General features: G+C 34.8%; 1 protein-coding gene and 1 long non-coding RNA gene across 8 annotated transcripts; both read right to left on the bottom strand.

The window, feature by feature from the left end:
- Window positions 1–4,348: 4,348 nt before the first annotated feature.
- LOC127868267 (uncharacterized) lies at window positions 4,349–24,582 on the bottom strand. Of its 7 annotated transcripts, XR_008044051.1 has the most exons (3): window positions 10,673–12,510; window positions 6,591–7,644; window positions 5,492–6,420 (listed from the first exon to the last, which is right to left on the bottom strand). XR_008044051.1 is itself a non-coding variant. In XM_052409896.1 (2 exons), exons 1-2 carry the CDS (start codon window positions 24,332–24,334, stop codon window positions 7,611–7,613), a joined length of 354 nt encoding a protein of 117 aa, XP_052265856.1. In that variant the 5' UTR covers window positions 24,335–24,582; the 3' UTR covers window positions 5,496–7,610. The 7 variants fall into 7 exon arrangements, 5 of the variants coding, with proteins under 5 accessions (XP_052265856.1, XP_052265854.1, XP_052265855.1 ...); XR_008044053.1 differs by lacking the exon at window positions 10,673–12,510 and adding an exon at window positions 24,015–24,582 and having other exon boundaries at window positions 4,349–6,892; XM_052409896.1 differs by lacking the exon at window positions 10,673–12,510 and adding an exon at window positions 24,015–24,582 and having other exon boundaries at window positions 5,496–7,644.
- LOC127868272 (uncharacterized) lies at window positions 12,519–14,646 on the bottom strand. Its single transcript, XR_008044059.1, has 3 exons — window positions 14,503–14,646; window positions 13,376–13,544; window positions 12,519–12,704 (listed from the first exon to the last, which is right to left on the bottom strand). It is a non-coding gene; the product is annotated as an uncharacterized LOC127868272 (long non-coding RNA).
- Window positions 24,583–25,802: the final 1,220 nt, after the last annotated feature.

The following is a 25,802-nucleotide window of genomic DNA, read 5'->3' as shown; positions in this document are numbered from 1 at the left end:
AAAAAATTATGCGATGCACCCCGTTTTGGGGTGATTTTGAGTTGCATACCTTGTTATATATATATTTGATAGTGAATTTTTTTTTCAGAAAAGTTAATTTTTCGTTATAATATGATTATTTATCATTCAAAATGATGTTTTCACTAATTAATATCATAGCCACACGCTAACCACCTGTGTTCGATGTTATTATTTTTCATTTGTATTCCGAATAATACTTTAATTTACATTTTTGTTCTAATATTTTTGCAGAAATAATAATAACAAGAGGGCCTGAAAGGCCCAAGGTATCCCCCGCAACATATGCTTTGTTTGAGGATGGGTGCAAATTGGACGGATGAACATAATGATAGATGGACGGACAGAGGACAATAATACAAATGAAATCCGCCAAAGCACTTCCAAGATATGGCTTCGGACACAAAAGTGCCGGACGGACAGCCGGACGGACGGACAACGCCAAAACAATATCCCTCCGCCTCTGGCGCGGGAATAAATTCATACCAAGTTTCAAAGAAATCTGCCAAAGCGCTTCCAAGATATGGCTCCGGACACAAAAATGCCTATAGTAAAAAGCATTTTTTCAAGATACAAAGGGCCATAAGTCTGTTTTTAACAGATGGTTTACAATGCCATTTGGCGTGCATCATCCTCTTATGCATATATATACTCATACCAAGTTTAAATGAAATCCGCCAAAGCACGTCCAAGATATGGCTCCGGACACAAAAGTGCCTATAGTAAAAAGCATTTTTTCAAGATACAAAGGGCCATAAGCCTATTTTTAACAGATGGTGTACAATGCCATTTGGCGTGCATCATCCTCTTATGCATATATATACTCATGCCAAGTTTCAATGAAATCCGCCAAAGAACTTCCAAGATATGGCTCCGGACACTAAAAAGCATTTTTTCAAGATACAAAGGGCCATTAGTCTGTTTTTAACAGATGGTGTACAATGCCATTTGGCGTGCATCATCCTCTTATGCATATATATACTCGTACCAAGTTTAAATGAAATCCACCAAAGAACTTCCAAGATATGGCTCCGGACACAAAAGTGCCGGCCGGCCGGACGGACAACGCCAAAACAATATCCCTCCACCTCTGGCGGGGGATAACAAGAGCTTGTCACAGTAGTGCCAAATCCCCTCCGAAATGTTTTTGCTTGTATGACAACATTTGTTTAAGAGAGTAGAATAATATTTGCAAAAACAAATAAAGGGAGATAATTCATTATGCTCCGGACAAAAATTTACTTTGAAATTAAATAAAGGGATATAATTCAATCACTAAGGTAGATAGAGTTATGGTTCTTAGTCACTGCACTTCCCCTACTTGCCATCTGTTTAAGTTTGAAGTTTCAAGTAAATCCCTTCAGTAGATTTAGAGTTATGCTCCGGACAAAAATTTACTTTAAAATTATATTAAAGGGGAGATAATTCAAAAACTAAGGTAGATAGAGTTATGGTTCTTGGTCACTGCAATTCTCCTTGTCATATGTTTATATTTCAAGTAAATCCCTTTAGTAGATTTAGAGTTATGCTCCGGACAAAATTTACTTTAAAGTTATATAAAAGGGAATAAAATTAAAAAATTGAGGTAGATAGAGTTATGGTTCTTAGTCACTGCATTTTTCCTACTTGCCATCTGTTTATATTTCAAGTAAATCCCTTCAGTAGATTTAGAGTTATGCTCCTGACAAAAATTTACTTTAAAATTATATAAAAATGGAGATAGTTCAAAAACTAAGGTAGATATTGTTATGGTTCTTGGTCACTGCACTTCTCCTACTTGCCATCTGTTTATATTTCATGTTTCAAGTAAATCCGTTCAGTAGATTTATAGGTATGCTCCGGACAAACATTTACTTTAAAATTATATAAAAGGGAGATAATTCAAAATCTAAGGTAGAAAGAGTTGTGGTTTTGATCACTGCACTTCTCCTAGTTGCCATCTGTTTATATTTCAAGTAAATCTCTTTAGTATATTTAGAGTTATGCTCCGGACAAAAATTTACTTTAAAATCATATAAAAGGGGAGATATTTAAAAAACTAAGGTAGATAGAGTTGTGGTTCTTGGTCACTGCACTTCTCCTAGTTGCCATCAGTTTATATTGCAAGTAAATCTCTTTAGTATATTTAGATTTATGCTCCTGACAAAAATTTACTTTAAAATCATAAAAAGGGGAAATAATAAAAAAACTAAGGCAGATAGAGTTGTGGTTCTTGGTCACTGCACTTCTAGTTGCCATCTGTTTATATTTCAATTTCAAGTAAATCCCTTTAGCATATTTAGAGTTATGCTTCGGACAAAAATTTACTTTAGTTATATAAAAGGGGAGATAATTCAAAAACTAAGGTAGATAGAATTATGGTTCTTGGTCACTGCACTTCTCCTAGTTACCATCTGTTTATATTCTAAGTTTAAAGTAAATCCATTGAATGATTTTGAAGTTATGCTCTGGACAAAGTTTCAGCCGGACAGACAGACAGACGTACGGACAGGACCAATTACTTTATCCCCTCCGAATTTTTTTTCGGCGGGGATAATAATCATGCTATCTCTGTTTATATGATAGTTTATATGTTATCTTATATTTTGCATTACTGTGTAATACAAAATGAAGTTTCTTACATATATTTCACACAGTAATAAATAGTCTCGAAGAAATATACATAGTTTATTCGGCAATCATAAATTCATGGAAATACTGTATGCTATTCTTACCCATTTTTTACAAAAAAAGATGTTTAAATGTGTAAAATGTTAATTACATAAATTGTTTTGCTTTAGTTATTTTATTATAACATAGTTTTGAATTGATTGCATGCCGAGAGTAAAACAGATGTAAACACATTTTTCTTTGTTATATCAGGTATATAGGATTAACTTATGCAACATACACACATTAAACGTTCCCCACCGTTGTCTGTTATTTCTGACGAAACAATATCACTTTTTGTTAAACTACGCCCATGTCAAACATATGTTGACTGTTAACCCCTAGATGTGACTTTGACCTTTGATTTTGTGAAACAGTTGATACATGTGACACTTGGTCTCCTTCCGTCAGAATGATGGTGACTTATATAAGGACGTATTTGTAATAAGTTGTTTTAAAATAGAATAATACATGAAAACACTTATAGACAAATGCGATCGTTGACCTCAAAGTGTGACCCTGACCTCTGAGGTAGAGAGACATAATTTACACAGAAATGCCATGTTTTCTTAGTTATCATTCATGACAAGTTATTATAAAAGAGCAGAATGAATTACAAAGTCACAGTCCGAATAACCTGTTCTATAACCAACCTTTATGGTTGAAGTGTGACCTTAACCTGTTAGGTAGGAAGATGAGTTGAAAACGCAACACATCGACTTATGATGAATTACATTTTTCAAAATCGTTTTACAACCCATAAAATATACGACTAAGTTATTACCGAGACAACAATATTCAAGCACGGAGCGTATATTGTCTCATCTAGTGCCCGTGTATTCAAGCTATTTCATGACCACAACTGACGTTTGACCACAATTTGTGACTTGAACTTCAAGGTTGGGAAACGATTATTACGCATATAATGCCGTCTCCTTATGCTGATCATATTTGTTTTTCCCCTCAAAATACCATCCTTAATGGAAAATAAACAGTCTTAAAAAGCTGGTTTGGGCAACATTTTATCTCTGAACTCTTACGTGTGACATTGACCTTTGAAAAAGGGAGAGACAAGCTTTATCGCAGTTTGGTCGTTTTGGATTGCATTATCCAAGTTATTTTGAAATCCGTCAATATATGTCAAAAGTATGGCGGAGGCATGTATTTAATAGATATGTGTAGCCAACTTTGACTTGTAGGTTTGTCCTTGACCTCTGAGATAAAGTCGGTTGTTAATCGTGACACATCGTCTTATTATGCTTTAATATTGTTCCAAGTTATTGCAAAATCCATCTATGAATGGTCTAATTTATCTATTACCACTAAGAGCAACCTTGACCTTCAAGTCAGAGTGACTTGTGCTACACCAGAAAAGTCGTCTTAAAATGGCGGATATATGTGCAAAGTTCTTTCAAACTGCATGAGTATGTTTTAAAGCATTAGCTTATGTAGGCAATTTCACACAAAAAGGGGAACGCACTGATAACAGGGGTGTCAAATGGCAAAATCTAAAATCCTGAAAATAAGCCTAGCATGTGGGGGACCAGTTCCAAAAGAGGGTTAATAATTCATTTAATTATGTTAACAATACGGTATGTCAAAGTACAATAATTTGTGTTTAGGATGACATTTTGTGACAAAAATCTTAAAATACCAGGAAAAAAATCCTCTAATTCATATCAATATCAAAAGCAGTTATTGAGGGCCTTATTCATGAATTCATGAAAATCCTGAACATTAATACCCCTGGATCAGAACAATTAATAACAATAACACAGAAATTGAACACTCAGGTAAACATCGAGAGTATGAAAAAGTTTTTAAAATAAAATTTTACATGATGAACAAGTTTTTGAACGCAGTTGATACAGATTCAAATTTCGCATAGATATTGTCAATATAAACATTCCGACTAAGTTTCATCTACATTTAGTGACTTAAATAAATGTTGCCTGTAGAGTAGTAGCACGTTTTTTCTTCGAATTCAACTGTGTGACGCCTTAACCTATATTCCAACTCGGCCCACAAATTGTCTAACATTCATGGGAGACCCTTGTGTGCCTGCATAATTACAGGTCAGTTACTTATTTCCAAATACAACATGGAGGCATAATGCTGATACATTGAAGGTACACATTTTGATCTCACACAATAAACCGGAACACATGCTTGTAGTTTCAATCAAATCTGTATAGTAGAAACAATGATATGGAGATGTAGCACTTATATTAATCTTGACCATTGCCAGACGCCAATGCTACAATTAAGGTGAGTATTGTAACTCGGACTTTTCAAGCTGAAAACCCAACATACATAAAAACAAACACTAAATAGTTTTTTTGTTTCAATTTTATATTTTGGTTGCAACACATGATATACACATTATAACAAAGATTCTTATAACAACAACAGACCCTCAAGTTTGAATTCAGCAACATAAGAAAACAAGTCCTTATTGCATGTGTTAACAGATTCGTGTTTAAAAGACAATAGTATTAACAAGCAACCTTTCTACATTTGTTATGTGTTCTCCTACTTGGCAATCTGAAGATGAATATAAATTACCAATTGAACAAAAATGTATATCCATACATTGGAATCATAAGCCATTTCAGTGATATGACTATTGAAAACTGTAGTATGAAAAATAAATGTGTATCCATTACCCACGGTGCCTATACCACGTGACTTTTTAAGATCTGTGTAGGGAGAATAAAGGGCGACCCACTTAAAATTGTTAATGATGTCTTTTTAAATATTTCGCCATTTTTTTAATGGGATAAAGTGGAGCGCCCGCTCATTCGTGAGAGTTTTCTATAGGTATCATGATCTTTTTAAACAAATAAGTATTTTTTTCTGTAAAGTGCAACCGCGCGTTTGTAATATGAAGTCCCCACACTGGTCCGACATTTTTCTTACCGTTCAAACGCACGGTTGCTCTTTACTAAAAATAATCTTATTTGTTTAAAAAAATCATGATACCTATAGAAAACTCTTACGAATTAGTGGGCTCTCCACTTTATTCCATTAAAAATGGTAAAATATTTAAAAAGAGACCCTTAAAAATGTTAACTGGGTCGCGCGATATTCCCCCAACACAGATCCGAAAGTCACGTGGTATAGGCACCGTGTTACCACAGCACAGAGTTTATGTTTGTCTCATTCCAGACAGATTTGGTGGTATTACAACTGCCTTAAGCATTGGATAATCTTACATCATTTGTGAACATCAAAAATCATTCAAAATGAAATCACATAAATGTACATGTACGTCAAGTTAAGAAAAGAAGTTTTAGTCAAGCATAATGCCAAGAAACTGTTGCAGGTAAAAATACACCCCAAAAGTGTCAACAATTCAATTGTGAAGTTTTCTGTTTGAATTTAATGAATTATAATGCCATAAGTATTAGTCAAGAAACATATGAACATTAACATTTGCTAAGATACATGTAGTACCAACATCGGCTAGCCACAGACAGCCTTTCAAGTTGAACCAATTTAAACAATACCTGAAACGTACATGTAGTGCGTAATCAGGCATGGTTCAATCCCCATCCGAACAGACGGACGGACAACACACAACCTATGGTGACGATCACACATCATGAATGGACTGTTGACATGGCAAACACAGTAAATAATGCTTTCTTGGACGATCTTCTACGCTGATTTAATTGAATCAATGCTTGAACCAAAGTACAGTCATGCATTGGTTCAAACCCATCCGAACAGACAGACGGACTAGCGCTCGACCTATGGCGACGACCACACATCATGAACGGACTGTTTACATTGCAAACACAGTTAACAATGCTTTCTTGGACGATCTTCTATGCTGATTCAATTGAACCAATGCTTGAACCTTAGTACAGTCATGCATTGGTTCAAACCCATCTGAACAGACAGACGGACTAGCGCACGACCTATGGCGACGACCACACATCATGAACGGACTGTTGACATTGCAAACACAGTTAACAATGCTTTCTTGGACGATCTTCTACGCTGATTCAATTGAACCAATGCTTGAACCGAAGTACAGTCATGCATTAGTTCAATCCACATTTCGACAGACAGACGGATGCATGACGACTCAACTTGTACTGACGGCCGGACGGCCGGATAGTTCCATATTGGTGCTCGCACAGTTTATTTGCAGTGATTTTCATGTTATCACCATCACCAGCATTATCATCATCAACAACACCATCATCATCTTTGTTATCTAGATAAAATACACAAGAGAACGTTATCATTTTACGTTATTTACGTGAACATATTTAACCATTTCGTCATGTCGTATTTAATTGATAATTAAAAGCATATATCCATGATTCACAATTAGATAACGCTCAGCCTTCACAGCGTCAAACAGCTGCATAAGGGAACCTACATCAATTATGTGACATCACGAAATACATCTACCAGAATACAACTGCATTTTTAAGTCTGACATTAGACCACAAGAAATAAGCTCTCATTCTCAACAGAATTGATTTGGCACAAGAAATACAGAAAGAAAACGGTTTGAGAACTTAAGAATAGATGTAAATCTCCATATTTGTAGTTACTTTACCAAACAACATTGCAGAAAGACATCTAAATTCAATTTTTCAAATTGTACACAAAATTTAAATCATAACATGCCAGTGTACATGTCAGTCAACCGGATATCGAAGGTAGAGTTGTCTGAACTTGTGTAATTTATAATGCACCAAAAGTGAGCATGAGAACTGGAGGCAAAATTATATAGCCACAGCTTGCAACAGCCAGCAAAACAGCTATTTGTAACTAGGCTAATAATATTGTACACGTGTATGCAGAATGAAAACATTGTGTCCGCTACGTAACTGAACACACTGTTTTGAGGTTGCAATGACAGACTAAGTACTGGCAAAGTAATTCAGCAAGAACATCAATCTTTCTTTCCATCTGCACCAAATTTAAGCTGAATTTCGACCGGGTATACGGACCATGCTGAAAACAAAGAAGAATTTAAACAATAATTGCTTTTCTTCATATAACAAGAGGGCCATGATGACCCTTGGTTGCTCACCTGAGTTCATAATATAAAGGCTTTTAACTAGAGTTGTACAAATGTACCTTTAATTATCATAGTATCCAGCAGTGACTACACTGAAATGTTTTTAAACAAGTGTACGAATAAGTTTCAAGAAAATTTGCAATGACTTCAAGACTGTTTGGTCTTTTCTTCAATTTTATCACGTAGTTTTGATTTTTTTTTACCCCACATAGCCTAATTTTTAACTTGCCATAAATATTATTGGAACAATTTTCCTGACAAAGTTGTGCAATAAATATTCCCTCTAGAGTGTTCATAAGTTTTTAACAGTTTTTTTATATACCGTCTGCAAGCCCTATCAGCCGTGATATAAAAATGTTCAAACAAAATATTACATTTACCATATCATAAAAACAAAGTTTTACTTGCACGAAATGTGACCAATCAGTGATATTTTTACAAATTTTATCATCTGAAATCCTTGGCCTCAATAACTTTCAAATCTATGAGTCCCCAAATTGAAAGAATGAGTCCAAATAAAATTTAAACGATACTATTTTTTGAGCATTTTCAATGCATTTTTGGGACTCACATAATTCCAAACCCTTCTTCAACCATTTGAGGAAAATATCCACACCCACACATGTTTTTTAATGGTCCAGGAGCAGAACAATTGCCGAATGAAGCATTGATTTAATCAGAAAGACAAATATTTATGACAAAGACTCAGTTTGAATGCACTTCAATAATGTCTTAAAAGTTCTATTGACAAGATTGACATCTTGAGCGGTAAACATTTGTTTCTTTTCATGAGAATTTGACCTAGATTTTAACAATGCTGTGACGATGCATGACCCAGTTTCAAAGTTATAATTCATACAGCTTGGGTAAAACATGTTCATTGTAACCTAACGCTTGGTCATTAGCTATTTTGATGATTAAAAAGAATATTTTAAGGACCACAACTGACAAAAAGCAATCACAAAAGGTGAGCTTAAATCTGCCCCATTACAAATTATAAGTGGATAATTGACAATCAAAGATGCAACAATTGCTCAAACAAGGAAATATAATTTATACCGGTTTTACATGTTAATAAACAAGGAAACAATGTTAGTCAAAGGAGATGGACCTTAAACTGTTTTATTAAAGAAATAGTAAACTTGGGGCAATGGCCCTACTAAATATGCAGAACCTCAAGCAATTGCAGGTAAAAAACTGTTACGCAATAAGTACATTGTAAATGCTCAAACAGAAAGGACAATACAACAAAATGCTTCATCTTCGATCCTCGATTAATAATTAAATATTGATTCACAGGGCTTTCTTTACCCATTTTTTTTAATGACTTTACCCGTGAAATTGGGAATCTTAGCATCAATTTACATTCAATTTAAAAGATTTATCAAGAATTGATTTATTGCAATAGAATAATAATTGATAAAACTTGCATAAAACAGAAAATCTTTAACAATAACATATCAGTAAATGGATATTAGAACTTCTAAATACTTCATGATGTCTGAAGGTTTAAAAGGAGATGCTTTTACCAAACGGAATATGGCAGAATAACAGCTATAAAATCAGGAAATCAGTCAAAGAAGCCCTGCTTAGTTCATGACCCTTGATGCACTGCTAAGTTGAGATGGTTCAACAATCTTTTCAATATTATCATGTAAGAGAAGCGTTTATTATGCAGTAATATCAATGCAGAAATAAAGAACAATGAGAGCAATTACATCTTTATAAATTACTGAATAACAAAGTTATGGTTTTTATACAAGCACTTATACTTCTTCCAGCAAAAAGCGAGGGCAACTTCTGCATTAATCTAAAGTGAACAATATTACATGATCAAATCTAGGGCAAATGCCGAATAAAATAATAAACGATAAAACACAGTTATGGTTCTTCCATCTTGATCAGGTCTTCCAGCACTTTTCCAGAAATGATGCATAAACAATAATTTTCATATTGCAGAAGATAGCTTTAAACACTGGCCACACCATAAATACAAGCTTGAATACAAAGTTATGGTATAAATGAATTCTGCTCTTCATCTCGGTGACTGAAAACAAACCTTTGTTGACAAAGTTTCATCAATCGTGTTGCAATCATATAATTAAATAATTGTACATTGCATAGTACAAAAATAAATTGTACTGACATGACAACACAAACATGTGTATTATATAAACATGTATATCACTAAAACAAATTTAATACACATTGAATGCACTGTCCAGTTATTATTCTGCTGCTTTTGTGTACAATTACCAGCACTGTATTACAGTTTTTCACTAACATAATTAATGTCCCTACAACACTGTCATTTATGTTCAAAGGCAAACTCAGGCATAAATGTATGCGTATCACTCGCCATGAAAAAATGGAGTTGCACATACATGTATACACTTAATAGTGATTTATTAGTGATTACATATTTTAAGTTTATATCTAATCGAATGAGAAATGTGAAAATAGTTTTTATTTAGACAAAATGTCAGACCAGTTGAGGCATAAACAAATGTCATGTTGCTGTATTATAACAAAAACTGATTTTTTTTACATCCTTAATTTATTTTGAGCCTGATTAAATAATAAGGCTTATATGCAACAATGATGCAAGCTTTTTAGAAAGATGGAAGAAAAATATGGATTCAAGTTAAAGTTTGGTTCAAGACTTAGTCAATTTAAAAAGAAATTGATGTTTTACTGGCTGCTAAAAATGTACTTATACAGACTTCATGCTCAAAAGCAAAGCACAAATGGCTATATGCATCAGCCTAGAACCAGAACAGCCTGCCAGTAACTCGCAGTCTGATCAGGTTTTAAACTGTTTGATGCTCATCTGTATTTTAGGATTGGAAATGTAGCCCTTAAAACTTAAAATCAAAGGTCTTTAATTAAATTAGATTTTCTGAGCAAAAACGAGGGTAACAAAGTGCATACCTGAGTTATAAACAATAAAAAGAGTCTTACCAATCAGTTTTAAAGTGCTCTTTGAAGACAGGTATAGACCTGCAGGATTCTGGCGAGGTTGCCCGCATGTCGTCTCTGAAGGCATCGTTGGCATCTACAAACTGTAGAATGTCATCCACATCTGACATGATGCTGGTCATAGTGTCCTGCACATGGTTGTAGGGAATGTTCAGTGCGTCGTACAGGTCTTGTAAAACGGTATCTGAACCAACCATGAGATCTTTTTCGGTTGCCGTGGGAACGAATGAATTCCTCAAGAATTCTGGAGTATCAGAGTGACCTGTGATGTTCATTGAGTCTGTGGCCCATTTATCAACCATTGACTTGTTTTTACCCGTATAACCAGGCTTAACAGTCTGTTTTCTGATTTGTGAATAGTTCTTCTTGTTAGGGAAATTCTCCTTCAAAGAATTGGTTTCATTGTTTGTGCTTGTTTCTTCTCTGGGTTTTTTATTATCAACATGGTGGAAATCTGACATATTTGAAAAGCTTTTTCTCTTTGTTAGGATGGAAGACATTGCGCTTCGCATATTAACACCATTTTGACTAGAATTATTTTCCGAATTTGCTGATGTATTATGCATGTTTATACTACTTGCCAATTGTTCATGTGATTGACTTAATACTGGACAACAAGAGGAACTGTCCACATTGGATTTCAAGTTTAAACCTTCAAATTTCGTTCTTGCAGTTCCAGCTGTGCGTGTCAACAAGTATTGTTTCACTTGACTCAATGAAGAGGCCTCATTCAGCTTTACGTTTTCTTGGTTTGCAACCTTTTGCTTTTCTAGTGTATAGAATGCATTTCGATCAATTGTCGTTTTCTTCTTGTTTAGGCCCGAAAATGGCGGCAATTTAAATCGACTCGACTGACTAGAAGCACTTCCAGATTTAGGAGTGGAATTATAAGAGCGTCTGATGCTTTCAGATGGGACTTGAACTGTAAGAGGTTTTGATATTTTAGTAATCACTTGTGATTCTGGTTGCATAAGGTCTATTTCATTTCTTTGGGGGTAAAGAGCCTTCCCGGGCTGTTGTGACACTAGATTGAATTTCAATACATTTTTCAGGCAATGGACCAGATGGAACTGTTTCTGGCAAGGTTTTAATTGGTTTACAGAATACTGTTGATGGGTTAATAGATGACACAATCCCATTCAATTTCGTACAGGGGACAACCACCACAGATGGCAAGTCAAAGCCTGGCTCCAGACTCATAGAATTAGCTGAATCACAAACATCTTGATGTGCTTTTTCCGAATTCACTTTAGTCTCAGAATCCACTCTTGTCTCAAGTCTAGATACATGTATATTTCCAACATAAGCCTGCTCTTTCAATACTGAAGATTTAGATGTTTCAATGTTTAGACCAGAGTTTTGATTGATGGACATCAAAGACATTTTGGACCTACAGGGTATGGGACGTTGTACAGAACTGGTCACGGGTGTCAAGTCAACAAATTTAGGCAGATGAACTGACTCGCTGGACTCGGTACTTGCCACTGAACAAGGGCTGAGATCACGGCGGTCTGGTTTCCTCCTCCTCTTAGTGATCCTGACTGGTTCATTGCACATTGAACTTAACCCACTGTCTGAGTCCATAAAGTCTTGCTTATGATTAACGTCCACAAACTGTTTTACAAGAGAAACTCTACCCCCTGAGGTTTGCTCTGGGTCACTACTTTTATACGCATCACTGCTTTGAGAACCCTGTGCTAAGTTCCGCGTTCCCCCGAACTTAAATGGCTCATACAATGTCATTTTAGTGCCCTTTCTTTGAGAAAAGTTAGCCTCGTCAGGATTTCTATCATCGACACCACAGTTGTCTGTTTTCAGAAGATTTTAACATCGTCATGGAAACTTATACTGTTGTCATGGTCAGGCACCATGGTAAGCTGGCGACAGGTTCGAGTCTTTGGGATGACCTTTTCCCACATAACGATGTGCACCTGTGACGATGGGACAGACGGCTGGGAGTGGTTGAAGGCGCACACTGAGCCGTCAAGGTCATCACACTTCATCCACATGTTGTCTGGAACAACAGTAATCTTGCAGATAGTCATAATAAACAAGGGCTGTCTCCATGAGAAGACATATGCCGCCGAAAAATGCTTTTTTGAAACCTAAACGCAGATTTCGAAACCTTAACATGGACCCTAAGCTCAAGGTCAAGAGGGTAAAAATTTGTGTGCATATGGAAAGGCCATGTCCATTTACACATGCATACCAAATATGAAGGTTACATCTGAAGGCACATAGAAGTTACGCGCATTTTTCGAAACCCAAACGCAAAAGTGTTAAGGACAGACAGACGGGCAGAGTGCGACTGCTATATGCCACCCTACTGCAAAAAAAAAACATTTCAAGATAATCAAATCATACACTGTCAATCCTTTTACATAAAATGTACTTAAATGGCACAGGTACAAGTGTATTTCAAATCATAGAGATAATTCTCCAGAAAATGAATGACGTAAATATTTCAGGGTATTAATAACAATTTCAGTCAAGGTTTCCTGCAACTCATTGGGACTTAAACTTGCACTTTATTATGCATATTTACCCACTGTTATATAAGCATTTACTCAAATCACTGCATTATTAAGTCCAAAACATGTTAAAAAACAATTGCAGAAAAATTACATTAAGCTTTCGTGAAAAAAAATCAAGAAAAAATTTACGAAATGAAAAACCCCTTCTCACCATCAGGATTCCTCAGCCAAGCCACAAAATGGTTTGGTACGTCTGTCCCCTCTTGATATTGCACCAAGCCCGTCACTGCGTACGTATTTCCATGGTGATTCAGTTGAAGATCGACAGGGGCATGCTGGGTAATCCAGACGTAAAGTGCATCAGCAGTGCATCAGGAATGCTAAAAATAGACAATGAATGATATATCGAACCATTGAAATTAGGTATGTCAAGTGAACATGTAAATAGCTCCAGTGTTAAAGCAGCTCAATATGCCATTTTATGAACTATTTTCTTATCTTGATATCTCTTATAACAGGTCATACAGATAGGAGGTTGAAGATAATACTACATTACCTACATGTACATACAAGCAAATCACTTGATTCTTAATGCCATCTTAAAGTGACATACGATATTCTGATAACTGCAAATCACTACTGGCAGTGACTTATTGATTTACTTATTGTACTGGCAGTGTGTTTTTCCCCACCATTTTGGGACTAAGGTCAGGTCCCTTTGAATTGGGAAAAATAGCAGTATTTTGACTTAAATTTGGAAATAAGTGTTGTTGTTTTTAGGCCTACATATGCTTTAAAATTGAAAATACAAGAGATAACAATATTATTGAAAATAGAAGTGATAACAATATTATTGAAAATACAAGTGATAACAATATTATTGAAAATACAAGTGATAACAATATTATTGAAAATACAAGTGATAACAATATTATTGAAAATACAAGTGGTAACAATATTATTGAAAAATACAAGTGGTAACAATATTATTGAAAATACAAGTGATAACAATATTATTTTTACCAAGGTTCAACTTATAGAGCTTAATAGGAGATGAACAGAACACAATCTTGAGACTTATTTATGGAAACCTTTTATTTATGGAACCTTCAATTTGGAAATTGTATATTTAATTTGGGGAAAATATATTATTTTTCCACTGCGAAATGGCTTTGCTGAGCGGCTCCCAAATTTTATCTTAAATACCACTGACTGGCTATACAATTTTTCTATACAAATAGAAAATGATTCTAATCATCAGGATTGTTTTCCACTAATAAAACAAAACTTCAATAGATTTTTTTCATCCATTAACAAGTGTTCGCTTCAAGTGCTTACTCTTTATACACCATGGTCCGAACATCCTCTGAGTTTCCACACTCTGGGCACTTTTTCTTGTGGGAAGGCGAGGAAATGGAAAAGTTGTCCACAGTTCTGGAAAGGTTGGCAGCAAGTTCTCGAAGCTGTGGCTCTCTGTGTACTCGCAGCAAGAACACTTGTACTCAAAACTGAAACAAACATGGATGAATTATAGATGATAATGCTAAATGCTAAAATATAATTGTAATACATAGTTATACTGTTTAAGGCTAAAATAAAATTGAAATATATTTATACTGTTTCATTTGAATGAAGCATTTCACTAAGGCAAAATACAATCTAGAGGCATAGTTTCTAGAGTTTGTGGCTGTCTTGTCAGTGTACACTATGCAGTGCTTTTTATATTTTGCTTCAGACCTATTCGAACTTAAAATGTTAAGCTAACGGGTACATAACTCTGATCTCAAAAAGTATATATTTTTCTCAAATGACAGCCTAAAATTTCCATTGTTAAAGGTCAGAACCATCAATGAAAAATAAAACAATAAATTTCAGCATTATGTTCATTTTCCTTTACAATGTGTTAAACCTAAGTTAATATAATATTGACATAATAAACAAACAAGAGGGCCTGAAAGGTCCAAAGTCGCTCACCTGAGATAAAAAGAAATTACCTGTTCTTTGCAGCCCAAGATATCAATGAAACACAATAATGTTCTAACCAAGTTTCATGAAGAATGAACAACAAATGGCCCCCTGGCGGCCATGTTTTTTAACAGACCTGAACCATTTTTGAACTCTTTCAAGATATGTCCAAATTTCATGAAGATACTGTGTCTTCTAGACTGTTCACATGTTTTCACTTTATACATATAAAGAAAACTGCCCCACCATCTGGTGCCCATGTTTTTCCACTTATCAGGACCATTTTCAAACTTGTTCGAGACATACACATAGCTAATGTTTTGACAAAATTTCATGATGATTAGGCAAAAAATGTGACTTTAAGAGTGTTTCACAAGCTTTTTCTCTATATAAATATAAGGAAAAAGACCCCCATGGCGGCCATTTTTTTACCGATCCAAACCATTTTCAAACTCAACTGTCGTATCCAGGTGTGGTATTGCGGTCTCGTTTGCTTACGCAAGTGAACCGGTTACAGGATGGTTACGGGTTATGTTACTTTGTGGGCACTTATGTAATGCCGAAATATTTATTCGAAAAACGCTTACCGGTATTACCGGTCAGGATGACACCACTGATTGGTTGTAATTCAATTAACTAAAGGTATTGCCGTTACTTAAATATAATTTTATAAACATATTATTCAACATTAGGCTATTTTACACTAAACAATTTAGAAAATATGAAAATGTATCGATTTTATATTTCATTTCATTAATATTGTGTATCATTTATTACCGTTTTTATTTTCAATTTCTGACATCGTTTTAATACATAAAGCCCTGAAAATGATTAAATCTTGATAAATGAACTCTGCAAATAAGATAGGTAAATCTTGACTTTGAAGGTTATTTGATTCTGATTTCTATCTCCAGAAAGTTTTAATTGAAATTATTTCTTTATTATTTTCATAGAGTATCGATTTGATATGTGTTAACATATCTTAAATATGATTATATAAGTGAATTATTATGGAATCTTGTTTTGATATGAAGATCCCATTTAAATTACATATTTTTTGTTAATTGTTAAAACATGCATTTAATACTCCTTCTTTGAAATAAAATATATCAAACACTTCAACTAGCGTGTATTACTGACCACTGATATTAACATCTGGCATAGAGCACAGTGAGAAGGTAATTATGTACATAGGAATCATGATTCTGTCAGTCTGTGGTCATTATCAATTTGTTCAGGGCAACTCATGCTGGTTTTCTAACTGTATCAGACACTACCTGGCTAGAAAAGTTAGAAAGCTGAAGGGTTAAAAGTTACACCTGCAATGATCATATCTGCAGGGAATTTCTCAAAGATGGCTTTATCAGTAATAGTTTCCCATTATAGATTAATGTTGCTACAAACTGATAACAAATGTGACAAAACAATAAGTACAGATTTACACAAGAAAATTACAACTTAGCCAAAATGTCATTATACTAGAAAAATATGCATTTTGAAGTATTAAGTGTTTTGAAACCAAGGGGTCTAACAAATTCTAGAGCAGAAGTAAAATAGATTGGGAAACATGACTCAGCAGATTAAACAGGGAATAGATAATGCAAAATTGTGTACACTGTTGTCTTTCTGTCAGCTATCTCTTAGTTGATAGGCTTACCATAAGTAATAATGACTAAAACAGTTATGTTAATTATGAAAATTCTGTGAAAAATTAAATAATACAGTTAATGGTACATAATAATGACATAATAAAACCAAACTTTACTACACAGGAAACACATGTTCTGACCAGTTCATGAAGATTGGGCAACTGAATTAAATAAATAAATTTAAAGAGTTATGAATTAATGGTGTTATTTAATTTTAAGAATCTATAGATTATTGCAAGTTTAATATGCAAAATGGGAAGGATATTAACTTAACATTGTCTTTATTGTAAGAATACATTCAAGCAGCACTTTATAACATAACTAGAGTGTTAACAAGGTTTTACTATAGTCATATATGAAACAAGGGCTGTTTGTAAAACATGCATGCCCCCCATATGGGCTGTCCATTGTAGTGGCAGCCATTGTGTGAAGCCAACTTTGACTTGTAGGTTTGTCCTTGACCTCTGAGATAAAGTCGGTTGTTAATCGTGACACATCGTCTTATTATGCTTTAATATTGTTCCAAGTTATTGCAAAATCCATCTATGAATGGTCTAATTTATCTATTACCACTAAGAGCAACCTTGACCTTCAAGTCAGAGTGACTTGTGCTACACCAGAAAAGTCGTCTTAAAATGGCGGATATATGTGCAAAGTTCTTTCAAACTGCATGAGTATGTTTTAAAGCATTAGCTTATGTAGGCAATTTCACACAAAAAGGGGAACGCACTGATAACAGGGTGTCAAATGGCAAAATCTAAAATCCTGAAAATAAGCCTAGCATGTGGGGGACCAGTTCAAAAGAGGGTTAATAATTCATTTAATTATGTTAACAATACGGTATGTCAAAGTACAATAATTTGTGTTTAGGATGACATTTTGTGACAAAAATCTTAAAATACCAGGAAAAAAATCCTCTAATTCATATCAATATCAAAAGCAGTTATTGAGGGCCTATTCATGAATTCATGAAAATCCTGAACATTAATACCCCTGGATCAGAACAATTAATAACAATAACACAGAAATTGAACACTCAGGTAAACATCGAGAGTATGAAAAAGTTTTTAAAATAAAATTTTACATGATGAACAAGTTTTTGAACGCAGTTGATACAGATTCAAATTTCGCATAGATATTGTCAATATAACATTCCGACTAAGTTTCATCTACATTTAGTGACTTAAATAAATGTTGCCTGTAGAGTAGTAGCACGTTTTTTCTTCGAATTCAACTGTGTGACGCCTTAACCTATATTCCAAACTCGGCCCACAAATTGTCTAACATTCATGGGAGACCCTTGTGTGCCTGCATAATTACAGGTCAGTTACTTATTTCCAAATACAACATGGAGGCATAATGCTGATACATTGAAGGTACACATTTTGATCTCACACAATAAACCGGAACACATGCTTGTAGTTTCAATCAAATCTGTATAGTAGAAACAATGATATGGAGATGTAGCACTTATATTAATCTTGACCATTGCCAGACGCCAATGCTACAATTAAGGTGAGTATTGTAACTCGGACTTTTCAAGCTGAAAACCCAACATACATAAAAACAAACACTAAATAGTTTTTTTGTTTCAATTTTATATTTGGTTGCAACACATGATATACACATTATAACAAAGATTTCTTATAACAACAACAGACCCTCAAGTTTGAATTCAGCAACATAAGAAAACAAGTCCTTATTGCATGTGTTAACAGATTCGTGTTTAAAAGACAATAGTATTAACAAGCAACCTTTCTACATTTGTTATGTGTTCTCCTACTTGGCAATCTGAAGATGAATATAAATTACCAATTGAACAAAAATGTATATCCATACATTGGAATCATAAGCCATTTCAGTGATATGACTATTGAAAACTGTAGTATGAAAAATAAATGTGTATCCATTACCCACGGTGCCTATACCACGTGACTTTTTAAGATCTGTGTAGGGAGAATAAAGGGCGACCCACTTAAAATTGTTAATGATGTCTTTTTAAATATTTCGCCATTTTTTTAATGGGATAAAGTGGAGCGCCCGCTCATTCGTGAGAGTTTCTATAGGTATCATGATCTTTTTAAACAAATAAGTATTTTTTTCTGTAAAGTGCAACCGCGCGTTTGTAATATGAAGTCCCCACACTGGTCCGACATTTTTCTTACCGTTCAAACGCACGGTTGCTCTTTACTAAAAATAATCTTATTTGTTTAAAAAAATCATGATACCTATAGAAAACTCTTACGAATTAGTGGGCTCTCCACTTTATTCCATTAAAAATGGTAAAATATTTAAAAAGAGACCCTTAAAAATGTTAACTGGGTCGCGCGATATTCCCCCAACACAGATCCGAAAGTCACGTGGTATAGGCACCGTGTTACCACAGCACAGAGTTTATGTTTGTCTCATTCCAGACAGATTTGGTGGTATTACAACTGCCTTAAGCATTGGATAATCTTACATCATTTGTGAACATCAAAAATCATTCAAAATGAAATCACATAAATGTACATGTACGTCAAGTTAAGAAAAGAAGTTTTAGTCAAGCATAATGCCAAGAAACTGTTGCAGGTAAAAATACACCCCAAAAGTGTCAACAATTCAATTGTGAAGTTTTCTGTTTGAATTTAATGAATTATAATGCCATAAGTATTAGTCAAGAAACATATGAACATTAACATTTGCTAAGATACATGTAGTACCAACATCGGCTAGCCACAGACAGCCTTTCAAGTTGAACCAATTTAAACAATACCTGAAACGTACATGTAGTGCGTAATCAGGCATGGTTCAATCCCCATCCGAACAGACGGACGGACAACACAAACCTATGGTGACGATCACACATCATGAATGGACTGTTGACATGGCAAACACAGTAAATAATGCTTTCTTGGACGATCTTCTACGCTGATTTAATTGAATCAATGCTTGAACCAAAGTACAGTCATGCATTGGTTCAAACCCATCCGAACAGACAGACGGACTAGCGCTCGACCTATGGCGACGACCACACATCATGAACGGACTGTTTACATTGCAAACACAGTTAACAATGCTTTCTTGGACGATCTTCTATGCTGATTCAATTGAACCAATGCTTGAACCTTAGTACAGTCATGCATTGGTTCAAACCCATCTGAACAGACAGACGGACTAGCGCACGACCTATGGCGACGACCACACATCATGAACGGACTGTTGACATTGCAAACACAGTTAACAATGCTTTCTTGGACGATCTTCTACGCTGATTCAATTGAACCAATGCTTGAACCGAAGTACAGTCATGCATTAGTTCAATCCACATTTCGACAGACAGACGGATGCATGACGACTCAACTTGTACTGACGGCCGGACGGCCGGATAGTTCCATATTGGTGCTCGCCAGTTTATTTGCAGTGATTTTCATGTTATCACCATCACCAGCATTATCATCATCAACAACACCATCATCATCTTTGTTATCTAGATAAAATACACAAGAGAACGTTATCATTTTACGTTATTTACGTGAACATATTTAACCATTTCGTCATGTCGTATTTAATTGATAATTAAAAGCATATATCCATGATTCACAATTAGATAACGCTCAGCCTTCACAGCGTCAAACAGCTGCATAAGGGAACCTACATCAATTATGTGACATCACGAAATACATCTACCAGAATACAACTGCATTTTTAAGTCTGACATTAGACCACAAGAAATAAGCTCTCATTCTCAACAGAATTGATTTGGCACAAGAAATACAGAAAGAAAACGGTTTGAGAACTTAAGAATAGATGTAAATCTCCATATTTGTAGTTACTTTACCAAACAACATTGCAGAAAGACATCTAAATTCAATTTTTCAAATTGTACACAAAATTTAAATCATAACATGCCAGTGTACATGTCAGTCAACCGGATATCGAAGGTAGAGTTGTCTGAACTTGTGTAATTATAATGCACCAAAGTGAGCATGAGAACTGGAGGCAAAATTATATAGCCACAGCTTGCAACAGCCAGCAAAACAGCTATTTGTAACTAGGCTAATAATATTGTACACGTGTATGCAGAATGAAAACATTGTGTCCGCTACGTAACTGAACACACTGTTTTGAGGTTGCAATGACAGACTAAGTACTGGCAAAGTAATTCAGCAAGAACATCAATCTTTCTTTCCATCTGCACCAAATTTAAGCTGAATTTCGACCGGGTATACGGACCATGCTGAAAACAAAGAAGAATTTAAACAATAATTGCTTTTCTTCATATAACAAGAGGCCATGATGACCCTTGGTTGCTCACCTGAGTTCATAATATAAAGGCTTTTAAACTAGGTGTACAAATGTACCTTTAATTATCATAGTATCCAGCAGTGACTACACTGAAATGTTTTAAACAAGTGTACGAATAAGTTTCAAGAAAATTTGCAATGACTTCAAGACTGTTTGGTCTTTTCTTCATTTTATCACGTAGTTTTGATTTTTTTTACCCCACATAGCCTAATTTTTAACTTGCCATAAATATTATTGGAACAATTTTCCTGACAAAGTTGTGCAATAAATATTCCCTCTAGAGTGTTCATAAGTTTTTAACAGTTTTTTTATATACCGTCTGCAAGCCCTATCAGCCGTGATATAAAATGTTCAAACAAAATATTACATTTACCATATCATAAAACAAAGTTTACTTGCACGAAATGTGACCAATCAGTGATATTTTTACAAATTTTATCATCTGAAATCCTTGGCCTCAATAACTTTCAAATCTATGAGTCCCCAAATTGAAAGAATGAGTCCAAATAAAATTTAAACGATACTATTTTTTGAGCATTTTCAATGCATTTTTGGGACTCACATAATTCCAAACCCTTCTTCAACCATTTGAGGAAAATATCCACACCCACACATGTTTTTTAATGGTCCAGGAGCAGAACAATTGCCGAATGAAGCATTGATTTAATCAGAAAGACAAATATTTATGACAAAGACTCAGTTTGAATGCACTTCAATAATGTCTTAAAAGTTCTATTGACAAGATTGACATCTTGAGCGGTAAACATTTGTTTCTTTTCATGAGAATTTGACCTAGATTTTAACAATGCTGTGACGATGCATGACCCAGTTTCAAAGTTATAATTCATACAGCTTGGGTAAAACATGTTCATTGTAACCTAACGCTTGGTCATTAGCTATTTGATGATTAAAAAGAATATTTTAAGGACCACAACTGACAAAAAGCAATCACAAAAGGTGAGCTTAAATCTGCCCCATTACAAATTATAAGTGGATAATTGACAATCAAAGATGCAACAATTGCTCAAACAAGGAAATATAATTTATACCGGTTTTACATGTTAATAAACAAGGAAACAATGTTAGTCAAAGGAGATGGACCTTAAACTGTTTTATTAAAGAAATAGTAAACTTGGGGCAATGGCCCTACTAAATATGCAGAACCTCAAGCAATTGCAGGTAAAAAACTGTTACGCAATAAGTACATTGTAAATGCTCAAACAGAAAGGACAATACAACAAAATGCTTCATCTTCGATCCTCGATTAATAATTAAATATTGATTCACAGGGCTTTCTTTACCCATTTTTTTTAATGACTTTTACCCGTGAAATTGGGAATCTTAGCATCAATTTACATTCAATTTAAAAGATTTATCAAGAATTGATTTATTGCAATAGAATAATAATTGATAAAACTTGCATAAAACAGAAAATCTTTAACAATAACATATCAGTAAATGGATATTAGAACTTCTAAATACTTCATGATGTCTGAAGGTTTAAAAGGAGATGCTTTTACCAAACGGAATATGGCAGAATAACAGCTATAAAAATCAGGAAATCAGTCAAAGAAGCCCTGCTTAGTTCATGACCCTTGATGCACTGCTAAGTTGAGATGGTTCAACAATCTTTTCAATATTATCATGTAAGAGAAGCGTTTATTATGCAGTAATATCAATGCAGAAATAAAGAACAATGAGAGCAATTACATCTTTATAAATTACTGAATAACAAAGTTATGGTTTTTATACAAGCACTTATACTTCTTCCAGCAAAAGCGAGGGCAACTTCTGCATTAATCTAAAGTGAACAATATTACATGATCAAATCTAGGGCAAATGCCGAATAAAATAATAAACGATAAAACACAGTTATGGTTCTTCCATCTTGATCAGGTCTTCCAGCACTTTTCCAGAAATGATGCATAAAAACAAAATTTTCATATTGCAGAAGATAGCTTTAAACACTGGCCACACCATAAATACAAGCTTGAATACAAAGTTATGGTATAATGAATTCTGCTCTTCATCTCGGTGACTGAAAACAAACCTTTGTTGACAAAGTTTCATCAATCGTGTTGCAATCATATAATTAAATAATTGTACATTGCATAGTACAAAAATAAATTGTACTGACATGACAACACAAACATGTGTATTATATAAACATGTATATCACTAAAACAAATTTAATACACATTGAATGCACTGTCCAGTTATTATTCTGCTGCTTTTGTGTACAATTACCAGCACTGTATTACAGTTTTTCACTAACATAATTAATGTCCCTACAACACTGTCATTTATGTTCAAAGGCAAACTCAGGCATAATGTATGCGTATCACTCGCCATGAAAAAATGGAGTTGCACATACATGTATACACTTAATAGTGATTTATTAGTGATTACATATTTTAAGTTTATATCTAATCGAATGAGAAATGTGAAAATAGTTTTATTTAGACAAAATGTCAGACCAGTTGAGGCATAAACAAATGTCATGTTGCTGTATTATAACAAAAATGATTTTTTTTACATCCTTAATTTATTTTGAGCCTGATTAAATAATAAGGCTTATATGCAACAATGATGCAAGCTTTTTAGAAAGATGGAAGAAAAATATGGATTCAAGTTAAAGTTTGGTTCAAGACTTAGTCAATTTAAAAAGAAATTGATGTTTTACTGGCTGCTAAAAATGTACTTATACAGACTTCATGCTCAAAAGCAAAGCACAAATGGCTATATGCATCAGCCTAGAACCAGAACAGCCTGCCAGTAACTCGCAGTCTGATCAGGTTTTAAACTGTTTGATGCTCATCTGTATTTTAGGATTGGAAATGTAGCCCTTAAAACTTAAAATCAAAGGTCTTTAATTAAATTAGATTTTCTGAGCAAAAACGAGGGTAACAAAGTGCATACCTGAGTTATAAACAATAAAAAGAGTCTTACCAATCAGTTTTAAAGTGCTCTTTGAAGACAGGTATAGACCTGCAGGATTCTGGCGAGGTTGCCCGCATGTCGTCTCTGAAGGCATCGTTGGCATCTACAAACTGTAGAATGTCATCCACATCTGACATGATGCTGGTCATAGTGTCCTGCACATGGTTGTAGGGAATGTTCAGTGCGTCGTACAGGTCTTGTAAAACGGTATCTGAACCAACCATGAGATCTTTTTCGGTTGCCGTGGGAACGAATGAATTCCTCAAGAATTCTGGAGTATCAGAGTGACCTGTGATGTTCATTGAGTCTGTGGCCCATTTATCAACCATTGACTTGTTTTTACCCGTATAACCAGGCTTAACAGTCTGTTTTCTGATTTGTGAATAGTTCTTTTGTTAGGGAAATTCTCCTTCAAAGAATTGGTTTCATTGTTTGTGCTTGTTTCTTCTCTGGGTTTTTTATTATCAACATGGTGGAAATCTGACATATTTGAAAAGCTTTTTCTCTTTGTTAGGATGGAAGACATTGCGCTTCGCATATTAACACCATTTTGACTAGAATTATTTTCCGAATTTGCTGATGTTATGCATGTTTATACTACTTGCCAATTGTTCATGTGATTGACTTAATACTGGACAACAAAGAGGAACTGTCCACATTGGATTTCAAGTTTAAACCTTCAAATTTCGTTCTTGCAGTTCCAGCTGTGCGTGTCAACAAGTATTGTTTCACTTGACTCAATGAAGAGGCCTCATTCAGCTTTACGTTTTCTTGGTTTGCAACCTTTTGCTTTTCTAGTGTATAGAATGCATTTCGATCAATTGTCGTTTTCTTCTTGTTTAGGCCCGAAAATGGCGGCAATTTAAATCGACTCGACTGACTAGAAGCACTTCCAGATTTAGGAGTGGAATTATAAGAGCGTCTGATGCTTTCAGATGGGACTTGAACTGTAAGAGGTTTTGATATTTTAGTAATCACTTGTGATTCTGGTTGCATAAGGTCTATTTCATTTCTTTGGGGTAAAGAGCCTTCCCGGGCTGTTGTGACACTAGATTGAATTTCATAATTTTTCAGGCAATGGACCAGATGGAACTGTTTCTGGCAAGGTTTTAATTGGGTTTACAGAATACTGTTGATGGGTTTAATAGATGACACAATCCCATTCAATTTCGTACAGGGGACAACCACCACAGATGGCAAGTCAAAGCCTGGCTCCAGACTCATAGAATTAGCTGAATCACAAACATCTTGATGTGCTTTTCCGAATTCACTTTAGTCTCAGAATCCACTCTTGTCTCAAGTCTAGATACATGTATATTTCCAACATAAGCCTGCTCTTTCAATACTGAGATTTAGATGTTTCAATGTTTAGACCAGAGTTTTGATTGATGGACATCAAAGACATTTTGGACCTACAGGGTATGGGACGTTGTACAGAACTGGTCACGGGTGTCAAGTCAACAAATTTAGGCAGATGACTGACTCGCTGGACTCGGTACTTGCCACTGAACAAGGGCTGAGATCACGGCGGTCTGGGTTTCCTCTCTTAGTGATCCTGACTGGTTCATTGCACATTGAACTTAACCCACTGTCTGAGTCCATAAAGTCTTGCTTATGATTAACGTCCCAAAATGTTTTACAGAGAGAAACTCTACCCCCTGAGGTTTGCTCTGGGTCACTACTTTTATACGCATCACTGCTTTGAGAAACCCTGTGCTAAGTTCCGCGTTCCCCGAACTTAAATGGCTCATACAATGTCATTTTAGTGCCCTTTCTTTGAGAAAAGTTAGCCTCGTC

This window comes from Dreissena polymorpha, chromosome 2 (genome assembly GCF_020536995.1).
Source record: "Dreissena polymorpha isolate Duluth1 chromosome 2, UMN_Dpol_1.0, whole genome shotgun sequence".
NCBI classification, from domain to species: Eukaryota; Metazoa; Mollusca; class Bivalvia; order Myida; family Dreissenidae; genus Dreissena; species Dreissena polymorpha.
This window is presented reverse-complemented; position numbering and strand designations above follow the sequence as displayed.

Coding starts and splice junctions, on each gene's coding strand:
- LOC127868267 (XM_052409894.1), bottom strand. CDS start 11,829: ATGGGATTGTGTCATCTATTAACCCATCAACAGTATTCTGTAAACCAA. Junction 7,645..10,672: donor GAGCACTTTAAAACTGATTG/GTAAGACTCTTT, acceptor CTTTGTTTTCAG/CATGGTCCGTATACCCGGTC.